The following is a 14,246-nucleotide window of genomic DNA, read 5'->3' as shown; positions in this document are numbered from 1 at the left end:
CACAACTATTGTACAACAATACGCATCTATGGCTCTTTCAGGAAGCTATGGCCGTGGTCACCGCCGGGCTCAGCCCCAGGAAGGCCTGATGCCCAGCGTCTACAGGCAGGTCGACCGATGGTCGAAGCATATACAAGGGACTGGAGACTCTATGTACGTGCCCGGCAGTGATTTGACGGTGGACGAGGCTATGGTACGTTTCACAGGCCGCTCATTAGAGACAACAACGATTCCTCAGAAGCCTACACCGACCGGTTATAAGGTATGGGTTCTGCGACAGTCTGGATACTTCGTCCGTTGGTTGTGGCACGTTCGCGGCAGAGGGCCTTGCGGACTTGTTCCACCGCCAGTGCTCGAGACAGGGTGACGAAGAGGTGGCTGAAGAGCATCTCACGCCTACTCAACGGGTCGTCACCGCGTTACTGACTTTATTGCCGCTTGCGGTTTACCACGTATTCCTCGACAATCTTTTAGCGTTCAGTAAAACACTTCCAAAGCACTTCGTTCAAGCCAGGTAGGTGCGTCCGGAACCTGACCACAAGGATAGCGGCGTTGACGAAGCTACTCGTTGCTGAGAAGGATAGGGAAGGAAAAGGGAATCCCTTGGGGCCAAATGCACTGCATTCCGACAAAGGATGGAAAGGTACGTGGTAGCAGTGGGTTGTATTGGCATGCGATTGCTGCTAATATTTTATTACCACAACGTATGTAAATCAGTTTAGCTGGAAGGATAACGCTCTTGTTCTTTTTCTTACGACTGTCTTTCGTGAAGGAAACCAAGTCATAGGGGGTCGCCGATGGCCTGCCGGCTCCTCTGCCGCCAACCGAGCTGCGCGGGAGGTATTTGGGTCCGAGTTGGGAAAGGATCTCCGTGTGCCGTTGGGGATCGACGAACATAGCCACCATACGAATGGCGTTGACACTGGAGACCAGCTGAGGTCTTATAACCAATACTCACGGCCCATAAGGAGAGGAGGATGGCAGTCAATAGCCTGGAACTTCCTCCTCGAAGTAATACTCGTCAATAGTTTTCTACTTCAAATCTGGGGTGAGCCAGAGTGGAAGGCCTTCGAGAGCCAATACCAATGGCGGAGACACCTATCTGCCCAATTAATTCAGCGTTTCGGGTCGTCAGTACAAGCACGGCGACATGCCCGGCCACGAAGAGTCTCAGATAAAAGGAATGATAGGATTCCATGGGCAAGAGCATAGTCGAAGTCAGCGCGGTTCTAACTCCCCTTGCGTAGCTTGTAGCAGCCTTCCGCGGTTGAGAGAAGCATTAGGATAGGTGCCCGGAAATAGAGGCAAAAGGAGATACTCGAGATCAGGTTGCTATGAGTGCAATGTCTCATTATGTAATTCGGACAATTGCTGGTACTACTTTCACACGCAAATTATCTAGTAAATAGAAGTACCGATAGGGTGCGATTTCTGATTGGGTCAAAACGTTCTCAGCAGCGCGCTGATTGGCTGCAACCTTACATCTCCACGTACCTGGCGTCTGTTAGCACTCGAAGGGATAAGGTGCTAATGATGAATTCTTTCAACTCTACAAAGCACAAATTTCCCTGAAAGTTAGATAGATGACCAGGATACACGTCATGCGCGCGTCAACGCGTTCAGATCCCTCAAATAAGGTTGAACTCGAAACTCAGGAAGAAAAGAAGGTAAAGAAGTCAACCAATCAAAGGGCTAGATCACCGCTCTGACTTAAAATTTGCTTGGAGGTTCTATTGTGAGCATGGAATGCGGGGGAATTCGGGGTAGATACAGGGATGATTGGCCAATGACAAGGCGAAACGTCCACTTTCAGTGAAAGTGGGAGGAGCAATAGAGCTGTAGACCCTCGCCAAGCCCCTCCGATATCCCCCGTGCGACCCCATCCACCGTCCATAAGAATGCTTCCAGAAGAGCCTGTCCAACTTTTCCGTCGTTCATCTGGCACATCGTTTCGGTAAGGGACAAGCTCTGTTTCCCGATCGAGTTGACAAAGCTGAGCCCATGGCCGACCACGGTCTCAAAAACCTTGTATTTCCGCTCCATTCGTGCTATGTGGCGGATGAGATACATCAGATACGGCAGCATAAAGCTGAGGACGAAGATCAAGTTGGCCACGGTCATCTGGACACTGCGGTGCAGAATGGATCGTGGGCGACCAGAAGCGGATTGGGTCAAGCCGTCTCCTTTCTGAACCGCCACCTGGTCCAGATGGGCAACATCCTCCGGCAGAGCGGATTGGATCCGCCTCAGTTCGCAGACATCGAGGTCCGGGGGAAGTGCCTTGAGGAGATACGTCACCCCATCAATGAAGGCCTTCCGCTCGAAAGTAACATCCTCCTCTGCGACTGCGGGCCTGCCTCCATCGACGGAGATGTTTACGAGACTTGTGCCTAGAGTGAACTTATGATCAACATGATGGATATGACTTTTGGCCCCTGCCAGAATCCGCCTCACCTTGCCGCGCAAACTTCCAATTAATACCAGATGACCCCCTGATAGCCTTACCATCATCCACCGACTCCGAGTAAAGAACCCGGCTCATCGGTCGCGGGCACACGGCCTTCGAATCCGCATCCTGATGAGCATCGTTCCACTGGAGCATCTCAGTGACGGCCGGATCCTGGGTCAGAGTCGGCACATGTGCCTGTGAGGGTAGCTGAGCTTTTTGGGGCCCCTCTGAGGCCAGGACACCCGGTCGTAAGGTGTCAAGGCTGATGATGCGGTAAAAGTATCGAATCTGACTCATGCTTGCCTGCAGCGATGGTGGAAGCATGGCAACGATATTTGATATCCTGCTCTCGGAGATTTGATCAACCTTGGTCCACTTCAAAGGCTGGCAAAAAAGGATCTGTGATCGGAGGCCACGTCACGGATGTTGCTCGTTATCATGCAATGCTAATCCAGTGGGCGACGATAGGACTATTTACCGGTTTAATATACGGGTATAATGTTGGCTGGTAAATCGATTCGCCAATAATGATGCAGATAATTTACGAGAAGCAAATGTGATGATCCGGGTAGAAGCACCGAGAGATCAAGACCAGTCAATGAGAGAGGTCTCCAGTGACCCGGTAGCAGGCCGGTAAGTTACGCCAACATTCAATTTGCCGGGAATGGCTGGGAGAAGTCCTCAAAAATTGTTAAGCCTTCTTAACAATTTTGATGTACCTTTTATATGCAGGTCCCGCCAAAAAAATTACCAAAGTCCGCTATTGGCCTATAATCCGCCGCTCGCTTAATACAACGTTATTCTTTGTATATCCTAGATCCTCCAGAAAGCCAACAACTGGGTCACAGTTAAATAAGAGAACAAAGGACATCATGACGCAAGAATGACCAACTATCAAGAGTCGCTAATTTTTCACAGGATTTATGTACGTTTTGTTGACCCTGTTTCGTTTGTCCTGGTTTCATTGGCTCTTTTTCCCGTCCTCTCGTGGCGTCTGCAACGACCTGGCTGTGGCTTATCAGTGTCGGGTCACTCGCCCGTCACGGGATGATGCGGCAGCGATTCACTGGTTGTCGGCGGTCGGGAGTTGCCGTGCATTTCGAAACCACCTTCTGCCGTCCTTTGCGAACCTCGCCACCTTTCGACCTCCATCTTCTTTTCTCTTCGTCTTCTTCTTTCTTCCCTCCGAGCTTTTCTTGAGTCTCTTCGTCCCTCATCGTATACAGACGGCTTGCTTCTTGAGTCATTGCATTCTCAGGAAGCTCACTTCCTCTCCCTCCTTGCTCACGACTCGGCCGATGCCCGTCACACAGTAACCCTCGTTTCGGTGTCTCGCTTCCTCTCACCATCTCACAGCATGTCGTCCTCCATCGCTCTTCCCGCTGGCCCCTCGGCTACGCCCTCTTGTCACAAGGGCACTGACTCTTCTGCCAATAGTCCTTACTCGACCTCGCCTTCATGCTCCCCGCCTTCGGCTGGCAGGGACAAAGCGCTGCACGCCCGCCGACTAAGCTTCCTAGGTTGGTTGAAGCCGGATCCTCCCCCAACCCGACGTGATTGCACCCACAGATCGTTTGTGCCGGCATTGCTGACTTCGTCCCAGGCTCCTTTCTCTCCAAGCAAGAATGCACCGTCATTAACATCGGTGAACCGAACAGCCCTCCTTGGCTGATAAGTGACTTCAGCCCCGTTCTCCTCGGGCCTCCGGAGGTGCAAGACGACATACCGTATTCCAGCAAATCCATACTGACATTTTCTGCCATAGATCTGCTACGTCTCCTCCAGCCAGGGTTTTGCCTGGAATCCGGGTATGTTGTGATGAAGTCATTAATGTGACCCACCGAAACATCAGTTAACAAACGTCACATACAGAGATCTTCCTTCCCTCCTGCATCGATTGCGACTACGTTCCCCTCGAGAACCGCCGAGACCCCGTCGATGAGATCTTCCTTACCGACGAAGAGTCCAAGAACATGCTGCCTCAATAAGCCAACAATTATTCTATACGCATGCCCGGACCGCGCGAAGATTTAGACATTTCCTTCTCGCAGGATTCTCGATTTAATAATACCTTCTTATTCTTCGATTACATTCTTACGGCCCGTAAGAATCATACCTGGGCATTTTAGTTAACTCAAACCCAACTCATAAGTTAACCGATAACCTCATAACGGCGTTCCCGGCGTCTGATTGGCCCGATCTATAATCTGATCTAATCTAATTTATCGCAACCCCTCTATTCAGAATTATCACATCCAGTAGACCAGATGGTCATACATTTAATCAAACCGAAAGGAAGGCCTCCCAGCAGTGCAGGCAGGCTGTTTAGACCGGCAGCCCGGAAGTCCGGTATCACCTATGTCTCCCAAAAAGCAAGGTCTTCAACACAACGGCCCCAGAGGACCAATTCATCTTATGTATAAGAATCCGACCTGTTTCCACTCATTAGATAGAGAAATCAAGGGCTTATATCCCTATGATCGAGATCCATCAGAAATTGACAAGAATCTTAAAGTAAAAAAAAAAAAGTCTTCCGAGTAGCTACGGCAGTTTCTAGGACGACTTATCGGCAGACTCTTCATCGCCTCGATCCATTATCTATATCATCAAGCCATCGCCATGGCATCCGCAACTTCGTCCGTACCAAGGATACCATCTTACGCCCCCGACTTCATCGATATTAAGACATTTTTCACCAGAGAGAAGGCGAAGCCTCACACTTTATATGTCTGCTTATACTGTACGGCGAAGCCATGGAAGGATGGCTATAAGGGCAATGCGCGGCGCCACATGAGGAATAATCATCCATATCTGATCGGGCTTTCTAGCCAGCAGAATCAATCTCAGCAATCGCTCGACGTATATATCACGTCATTGACTACGCCATCCGAAGCGGCATTACGGAATACCTTCAATCGACAGGCTTACATCGAAGCTCTTGTTAGCCTTCTCACACGTCGCAGAGTGGTCTTTTCGATGATTGAGTGGGATGAGCTAAAGGACCTAGCACTAACATGCAATCCTGCCATCGAGGATAGTCTCATTACCTCCCAACGTACAGTGATGCGCTACATCGCAGCTAGCTATGAGTTCTACGCTACTCAGTTAGCCGAGTCCCTTCAATCTGCCATTTCGATGATTCACCTCTCGTCTGATCCCTGGACATCACCACACCGACATGGTATGCTTGCAGTATGCGGACAGTGGGTCGATAAGGGCTATAAACTTCGAAAGGCGCTTCTAGGTCTGTTAGAGTGTCGAAAAGGCCACTCTGGCGAGTCACAGGCCGGCCTGATCGCTGATTTCTTAGAGCGATTCGAAATTCGACGCGTGGGTTATCATACTGTGGATAAGGCATCCCCGAACAATGCCTGCCTAGAAGCTTTGTTAAAGAAGCTACTTCACGGGCGAGGTTTAAGTAAAGATAAGTTTCTATGGTTGTGCCAGCTGAGTTTCGTTTAGATAATCTTTAATCCAGTCCGCCGCGTCTGCTGTTTCGACCATATTATTAACCTTTCCCTTCAAACTTTCCTTCTCGCGCGCTCGAAAGAAACTTTACGCACTGCCTTTAATGACGCCGGCAACGTCGCTGGTGCACAGTCTATCGAAACCTTCTCTACTGCTCTAAATCAGAATACGCTTCAGCACCCGATACCACGGTGGATCACACATCAGAGGAGAAGCAGGGGAGACAGCAGGGACATCCGACGAGAGAGAGGACTACTCAGCTATTAGAATTTAGCGGATGGGAAGGCATTAATGCTCTCCAGAAGCTCCAGCATTTCGCAGTTTGGCTTGGAAGCTCTCCAATCTATAGTGATAACTGGCGCGAAGCTGTGGGTCGCAGTCTCGGGATCGAGAACGCAACACGGTGGTCCTCATGGTATAAAGTTATCAGTGTCGCCCTCGATAAGAAGGCACAGATCGTCCAGTTTATGGTAGACCATGACAAGGACATCGGCTCTGCTCATCTATCAGGCGCCGACTGGGATATACTGTCGAAAACGCATACTTTTTCCTCCAGCCCTTTACCGAGGCAACTTTGATAACAGAAGGCGATAAATCGAGCCTCTTCAGTACGCTGCGGCTGATGGATGGTCTTCTCAGCCACTTTGAGAAAGCGAAGATAAGGTCTATCTCCGTTAAACGGACAGCCTTTAACTAATTTGTTAGATACACTACTCGACCCCGGAGTTCCATGATAGCCGTATGCTCCATTCTATCGAGATGGGCTTGTTTGTACTCGATAAATACTACATTATGTCTGATGAGACTCCCGTTTACGTCGCCGCTCTTCTTCTCGATCCACGCTGTCGAAAAGCATACTTGGATAAGAACTGGAAGAGTGCATGGATTAACCCAGCGATTGTGGGAGCTCGGCAAATATGGGAGGAGAAATACGATATCAATATCGACGGAGACATAGAAACTATTCCGGAGGATATCCCAGCTGCGCTGGGGAACTCGCCTTCGCAGCTACAGCTATTGCTACTGGAGATGGAGGTCGAGACGGCTCTTTCAACCGATGGCTATAACTTAGACGCATTTATTAATTCTCCGACTATCAAGGTCGATTGCAAACCTGTGGAGTGGTGGTGTCGCATTGAACGACGACGGCAGTTTCCACGCCTTAGCCATATGGCCAACGATATACTGTCGATAAGCCCTCAGTCGGCAGAGCTAGAAAGGACATTCTCAGGCGCTCGTAGGACCGCATCATGGGACCGGCTCTCGATGACGTGCGAGCGGCTGCAGGAAGTTGAGTGTCTTGGCAACTGGATACGGAATGGGCATATTGTCGGGACTCGGCTCGGTGGACTGAGCCTAGTATGCGATCCGGACATTGGTAATGATGATCTCGATATAGAAATTAGTGATATTGAATAGCGTGGTGATTCTCTGCACTTTAATACCATAGATTCTTATCACCAACTTCCTATTTGGGAAGCTGGCATTATCACATGATCATTATACGTGAGTTGACTCATGAGTCTGAGTTAAACTCATGAGTGAGTTAGAAGGGTCGAAATTCATGAGTTACCGGTAACTCAAACGTCCAGGTACGGATGGATACTTCCCTCATCATTAATCGCACTTCCTTAGTGCCCATCGGATTTCCATACTCGAAAACATGTAGCCCGACCATATCCCATTAACTGTTTCCATCTCGTTACCCCAGCCTCAAAGATCAAGGTCATACTGATCGCTGCCAGGCTCTCCTCCAACACGAACGACCAACTTTCCCCTCGTCCTTCCCGCTTTCAGTCTCGCATAAGCCCTTCCTGCATCATCCAATGCAAACTCCTGCTCAATAAAAGTGTTAATCTTCCCATCTCTGATCCAGCCGGCAACTTGAGTGAAATCCCTCTGGTTCGCAATCACCGAATGATACTTGAACTTTCGCTTTCCGCCCCCGAGCCATCTCGGTAACAGTTTGATGGTAAGGAGAGACTTGAAGGTCTGGAATCTTGGTGGTAGGCCAACGCAGACATATGTTCCGTGGGGCTTGAGGTATTGGTGGCACTGCCAGTACATGTACGGATTGATAAAGACCGTGTCAAGGATGCAGTCAAATTGCTCTTCACTCTTCTTGAGCACCTCAAGTGGATTCTCAGAGTTGTAATCGATAATCTCGTCGGCACCAAGATTTCGACAAAACTCGGCGTTGGCCGCTGAGCAAGTGGTTGTGACATGAGAACAGCCCAGGGCTTTGGCAATCTGAATCGCGAAAATACCAACGCCTCCACTACCGCCGTTGATAAAAACTCTGTCTCCCGGCTGCACGAACGGTCGAAGACATTGCAAAGCAGTGGTACCGCAGATACCAATACAAGCTGCTTCTTTGAGGAACACACCATCAGGCAAAGCAGCTATTCCTGCGCCTCCGACAACAGCATACTCTGCCATGGTTCCACCACTGGGTAACTCGGCTCTCCCAAAGACACGCTGGCCTTCTTCGAAATCGTCCAACGTCGTGGAAACAATTGTGCCGGAAAAGTCAAGCCCCGGCGTGGCAGGCTTGGGGAACATTATGTTGCACAGAGGCATTTCGGCCACTTTGTAGTCGAGATGATTAAGCGATGCGTATGCGACTTTCACGAGCGTGTGGCCTTTTGGGAGTGACCGAGCGTGTTTGGGAAGTTTTGCATCCATGACTGGCTTAAGGTTTTTCTCGATGCCGCCTTTGATTGAGCACCATTGTACGGCGCGCATAGTAAGTGGAAGCGTGCTATTTGACGCCATTTCCGTAATAATTCAGCAAGTGATCTGTTAATAGTTCAGTTAATTGAGAGGAAGACTTTTGCTCCTCATATGCCCTCTCTTGTCACCATATACAGTTATTCATCTTCTTGCGCTGATGGCTGACGACAACATGTGTGTGGCACATGATCAGGTGGTTTTATCGTGGCTAAGATGATCTGATTAATGACCACCCAGTCCGGAGGCTATTTATCACATGCTGTACCTTTGGGGGGTATGCTAGGCTTAATTTATTTGGTTTTCGTCACAGTTGACGCACGATGGTACGATTCGTGATGAATAGTACTGTGATTTGCGTCCTGTAGCCCACTGTATCAATTGTCATTGGTAATGGCCCCAATAACATTCTTTGGACGGTCAATAAGCGGACAGGTCTCGTCCCGGATTCCGTATTTAGTATAGCTCTCTCCGCTATCGGACTGCCTCCCGAGGGCGAGTCACGGGAGGCACTTTTTGAAGCGATCAACGCCTGGGCAACTACCAGGGGCTACGCGTTCATAACTGGAAGGTCGACCAAGGAGAAAACCGGCAGTAGGATAATCATGTAAATGTGATCGTGGTCGTAACCATCCAACTGTTTCGAGAGAACGGCAATGCAAGACGACAACTGGAACAACAGACTGCGAGTTCTCGGTGTTGGCGATCAGGAGTCTAGAGATAAGAGTACCTGGACTCTACGCATTGTTCTGACAGCCGGCTAATCATGAACCGAGCCAAGGCGCCACCGCCCACCCAGTACTTCGGACAATATTTCAGGAACACCTGTCTCATCTGACCGGCCTTGCTAACGCTGGGATCGCCCCTAAAGAAATTAGAACGTACATGCGGCAGAATACCGACACAGTAGCAACACAGCGGGATATCTTTAATCGCATTGCAGATACTAGGCAAGAAATCTACTAAGGATAAAGCAGCATTAACACACTTGCTAATTAGCGGTTTAAAAAAGGATTCTGGAGTCAATTTCAAACTGGGCCTGAAGGATGAGTTAAAGTTGTTCTCTTTGCGCACCCGGATTCTGTGGCATACTTACAAGCCTATCTGGATGTCTTAATCTTAGATTGTACCTATAAAACCAATAGATTAAGTACTATAACTTGAAGATTTCTATTCGCACTGGCATTTGACTGGGAAAGGTAATTAATTACCCCATTTAGAGCCCTATAAAACAATTAATCCTGTAGATGTGAGCTTATCTCTATTCTTATTTAGTGTAAGAAAAGGACTTGGTGGCTGTAAAGCCATTGAGAACGTAAGGCTGATGCATAACCCTGCTTTATGTATTAAATGTTATATACTCAGTTACGCAAGGAACTCAAATGAGTATCTACTACAGTACACGGAATTACGAGCATTGCCAGTTGTATCTTCAGACCAGCCGCAGGTGTGTTTGGAAGACCATCAATAGATATCCCTCGCAGCCGCTAAGCAACCAAAACCATCAACAACAGCGATCAATAAACTGCAGTGGCAGCCAATCACGACTTTGGAAACCTTCGAGTTTAAGCCTGAATTGAATTCTCAAGAACTGCTGTTCTAGTTTACCATCGAAGCAGGGCAGGTAGACTGAGACATCACGACTGCAGAACCTTGATATCCATAGCCTACACCATCTATCTGTAGACCACCAGTGCCATCACCATTGCTTTCGAAAGATACAGCTCCAGGTGCAACTAAGCATTTGAGGTATGACGATCCACGAGTCATCCACCAAGGATACGTCAAGTCAAGAGATGATTGGTATAAGGCCTAACCCCCAGGAACCGTACTTGATAACACCCGTATCGAAAAGCAATGGGCCTACCTCTAGGCTACCTAAAAGCAAGCCATAGCGGGTGTTTTGATTATAAGCAAATGGGGAGGTGCTGCCAAAGAAGAGATAACGGCTAATTAAGACTGGGACAAAGCAGAGGCTAATCGTATCGAAGCACAAGTAGCTCAAGAGACCGAGAAGGAGCAATTGTTTGCAAGCAGAAGAGACATGGGTGAGTTCTGGGAAATGGTTCAGTGGGATATCGATGAAAAAAAAGCCTTATATTCGGCTGTCGAACAGGGAGAAGGTTGTATTATAGTGCAGCTCTAGCTCTAGTAGAGTAGAATTTCGAGTGGATCTGTAACTTAGATGGGTCAAGGCTGTTCAATTTCAAGCCAGTGATTCACTTCAAAGTAGCAAGTGAATGAACCTCTAGTAAACCCACTTGGGCTAGTGGAATAAACAGCGAGAGGTAGTCCGGTAGCGGAGAGAATTATACCAAATATGGAATCTGGGACGAAACCCGTCCGCATATTGAACGCCCAAAAAATGGTTTTGGATGCCATTACCAGTGGTAATTGGTACAGTAGGGCCTCCTGACGGTCCGCGGCGAGTCCACATTGGTGATGTGGAACGCGCAGTGGTAGAAGACATGAATACAAAAGGAGTCGATGAATGGATGCGTTTATGCGGTAGGCTGCTACCAGTCGATACCCTGCGGTAGCAAACCCCTTCTCTCTCCAACAGACAGGAGGGCGCCTTTCCCGTGCGACGACGCGAGCTGGACCGCCTGCTCCGCCTCTTTATAGGCCGAACTCCCTGCGCAAGATCTGTCAAGCTTCCTATCCTCCGTCAAGGGTTTGATGGTGGGCCAACGTCCCGCGGAGTCAAGCATTGCTATCTTTTCCATGAATGTCTTAACCCCAGTAGTAAACTTACTGCTATTGGAAGCCCAGGCGTCGAATTGCTGGGTGATGTCTTTTCTCTAGAATATGCCCTATAGGCACGGTATGCATATTGGGAACAGTCCTGAGGACAGCTTCACACTCGCTCGACCAAAACGGTAGGCTACATCCCCATCCCAAATAGTTTGTCCTTATATTATCTAGCAGTGCAATTTTTGATCAACAGACGCGCGTTGCTTGACGACGGGGCTTATCTTGACAAGTCTGCCGACTGTCGGAATCCTCTTATTATTGGAGAAGTGGTGAATCAAGACGAGATAATTCGATGCATCGAGGGAATGCTATGCAAGTTGGAAAATGCAATATTGGCCATGTCTTATGTACTTAAAAGCTCAGTGCATACTAGTTAGCGATGCCTCTGAGAATCCCCATTTATGTTCCCATCAGTCACATTGCTCAGCTTGGTAATTATATGCATACGGCTGTTTTAACAACTAGTAACTATAAATAGAGGCTATAAGAGAATAATAAGAAAGGAATATCTAGTTTAGATTAACCTATTCAAGAGTTGCACCACTATCTAATAGAGCTCTACCTGCCTACTACTCCACTCCGATAATACTGTATCTCTCTATTATTTATTCTTCCAATCCTTTAAACTACAAGCAATTATATTTAGACCCTTCTCCCTTTCAAATTTAGAGCTCTTCCTTTCTATCTCTCCGATGTAAAGACGGTGCATCTTTCTACTGTTCGCTCTATCTAGTCATTTACACCAACTTCCACCTTCCTTAAACCTTACGTTCTTTAACGCCTAGAGCTCTACTGCCGCAGCTAAGGCAAGGTGGCATCCACAACAGCTTTCCCTTGCTCTAGGAACAAGCCATGGGCTGCGTCGGCGATGCCCTTGGAAGTAGCTCGTTCTAGGTAAAGATCCATGGTTGCGTTCGATTTAGATTTTAGCTGGAACGGGTAGTTGACGTGGATCAACTCGAGAAGCTGTCCTGTGTCGGCACCAGCCCATTGATGCGCCAGGCTCCCGTACGCCTCGACAACTCCGCGCTCCATGGCAAGGACTTCAAGATACAGGCCGTCAAGCCAGTTGTGCGCGTCGTGATTTTGCGTAAGGAAAGCCGCCTTGAGAGCCTTCAGATGCTCTGAAATGAGTAGACAAGTGTTGCCGGCGACAAAGGGTAGCTTGGCAATGGGGTGCTATCCTGCTGTGGGCCGTTTTGCTGTAGGTCAGGTGCGAGCCGTTGCGCTACTATGTTACGCTGGCGATATATTTCAGCAACTATAACTCAAATATGGTCCCTTTGATGTTTGGTCAGCCAGTGGAAAATGCCATGCACCTTCTTCAGCGTGCTGGGCGTTTGGCGAAGTTAGCTTTGCGGGGGACAAGGTAGTTGGCTTATTGCTAGGGGTGCAGCACAGTCCCCGGACTCATGTCTGGCGGCTTCACTGCAGTGTTTGCATAGGAGGAGTCGATGACAGGTAAGTGACGGGTGGTAGTCTAAGCATACATTTCAGGATACATTCCACTGTCTTGGATAGTTGGTTTTCTTAATGAGCCTCGCTAGTCGGCTGCTAAAGAGATGCCAGTATTTCTTGACTGGCTCCAAGAAGGATATAAGTAAGGTCTTCATTACGGGGTTGTCAGGTTAGTGCCGCGTGGGCCGTATGTTGACGGTTTTTTGCCCTGTCTGGAGTTCTATTTCTTCGTCTGCGGCTGCATCGCTATTCGCTTCATTGCCATAGAGGTCGGTCAGCTTGCAGGGGTATTCTGAGGCTAGGTAGGTAAACCACTCTTGCCTATTCTCTATGGCGGCGGCCCCTAAGTCAGCTGCCCATTCAGTCTGTTTCTCCATGAGGTCGCGGGTGGTTATGTTGGCGGTAAGGACGGCCCCATCCGGACTTGACTTGGAGAACTCGCGGGATCTTGCGTGGATCCACCCCAAGTTTCCGAGATATATTGGTCAGGATTACATAGTCCTTATGGTCCCTGGGCGGAGATTCGGCGTCCAGCCGGATGAAGAGACAGAGTTCCTCTTGGAGTAGGGCACCTGCAATCGGTTGTCCCTGGTGATGAGGGGGCTGTTGTTGTTGATGTTGGGATTGTTGGGCAAGGGCGTTGTTTGCAGCCGAGGCGAGGCCGCGTCAGTAAGCGCCTGATTTCAGGAGACCAGGAAGCTATCGGCAAACTTTGGGCGAATTCCCGTTTGGGCCCCGTGGTGAATTATTTTGCTGCTTCTTTCAATTTAGCGTGGAAGGCCTAAGATACCTTTAACTTGGTATTGTACTCCTCTATACGGTCCCGTGTGAGCTTATGGCCGCTTTAAAAATAGAGACTGGTTACTATACAGTAGTTGAGGTAGGGTCCGGGGAGGGGTCAGGATAGGCGATCTGGGCTCCTTCTGTAGCTGCAGCAGTAGAGAATGCATAGAGAGGCGAGAACGGCATAAATGCCATCCTCCTGTGGGAGGGCGGGACCCTAATAGGTCCATTTACGACAGCAGGGCTGTTTTGCAAGAGGGCAGTGCGAGCTCCTCGATTGAGATTGGCAGGAGAATGGATTCCCAGGTTAAAAAGGTCTTGTTAAGAAGATTCGTGTAATTGGAGCTACTTTCTTAACATCTGCATGCCAAGAAAGTAAGATGACAAAGGAAGGTTTTGATTGGCTTTGTATGCTCGGGCCACCGGGTTACTCACAAGCTGAGAGGGCGGGAGCGTGCCCAAAACTTAGGCTGCTCGTAAAATATGATATGACCATCAAACTACGTGTTCTTTGGTCATGATTCTCTGCCCTCCAATCGAGCTCTTACAGCTTCCCAACTTCAGTCCTCGCTCACCATTCAATAAAATGCACCCCCCTTCGTGA

General features: G+C 48.9%; 5 protein-coding genes across 5 annotated transcripts; 2 read left to right on the top strand and 3 right to left on the bottom strand.

Moving 5' to 3' along the window:
• Nucleotides 1–28: 28 nt before the first annotated feature.
• On the top strand, nt 29–1,247 carry FOXG_16346 (uncharacterized protein; the record flags this gene model as incomplete). Its single annotated transcript, XM_018396385.1, has 5 exons — nt 29–292; nt 351–514; nt 580–643; nt 718–1,134; nt 1,191–1,247. The coding sequence occupies 5 exons, from the start codon at nt 29–31 to the stop codon at nt 1,245–1,247; spliced, it is 966 nt and encodes a 321-aa protein (XP_018256991.1).
• Nucleotides 1,248–1,809: 562 nt separating this feature from the next.
• On the bottom strand, nt 1,810–2,773 carry FOXG_22430 (uncharacterized protein; the record flags this gene model as incomplete). The annotated part of the gene is made up of 2 exons (XM_018402838.1): nt 1,810–2,390; nt 2,455–2,773. 2 exons carry the CDS (start codon nt 2,771–2,773, stop codon nt 1,810–1,812), a joined length of 900 nt encoding a protein of 299 aa, XP_018256990.1.
• A 1,033-nt stretch (nt 2,774–3,806) lies between these two features.
• On the top strand, nt 3,807–4,437 carry FOXG_16344 (uncharacterized protein; the record flags this gene model as incomplete). The annotated part of the gene is made up of 4 exons (XM_018396384.1): nt 3,807–3,969; nt 4,053–4,138; nt 4,215–4,257; nt 4,322–4,437. The coding sequence occupies 4 exons, from the start codon at nt 3,807–3,809 to the stop codon at nt 4,435–4,437; spliced, it is 408 nt and encodes a 135-aa protein (XP_018256989.1).
• A 3,034-nt stretch (nt 4,438–7,471) lies between these two features.
• FOXG_16343 (uncharacterized protein) lies at nt 7,472–8,793 on the bottom strand. Its single transcript, XM_018396383.1, has one exon. It carries the CDS (start codon nt 8,690–8,692, stop codon nt 7,631–7,633), a length of 1,062 nt encoding a protein of 353 aa, XP_018256988.1. The 5' UTR covers nt 8,693–8,793; the 3' UTR covers nt 7,472–7,630.
• Nucleotides 8,794–12,202: 3,409 nt separating this feature from the next.
• On the bottom strand, nt 12,203–13,236 carry FOXG_22429 (uncharacterized protein; the record flags this gene model as incomplete). The annotated part of the gene is made up of 2 exons (XM_018402837.1): nt 12,203–12,580; nt 13,057–13,236. The coding sequence occupies 2 exons, from the start codon at nt 13,234–13,236 to the stop codon at nt 12,203–12,205; spliced, it is 558 nt and encodes a 185-aa protein (XP_018256987.1).
• Nucleotides 13,237–14,246: the final 1,010 nt, after the last annotated feature.

This window comes from Fusarium oxysporum, genomic scaffold (assembly GCF_000149955.1).
Source record: "Fusarium oxysporum f. sp. lycopersici 4287 supercont2.34 genomic scaffold, whole genome shotgun sequence".
In the NCBI taxonomy this organism is placed as follows: Eukaryota; Fungi; Ascomycota; class Sordariomycetes; order Hypocreales; family Nectriaceae; genus Fusarium; species Fusarium oxysporum.
Note: the sequence above shows the minus strand (reverse complement) of the source record. Positions and strands in the feature narration are given on the sequence as shown.

Coding starts and splice junctions, on each gene's coding strand:
- FOXG_16343 (XM_018396383.1), bottom strand. CDS start 8,692: ATGGCGTCAAATAGCACGCTTCCACTTACTATGCGCGCCGTACAATGG.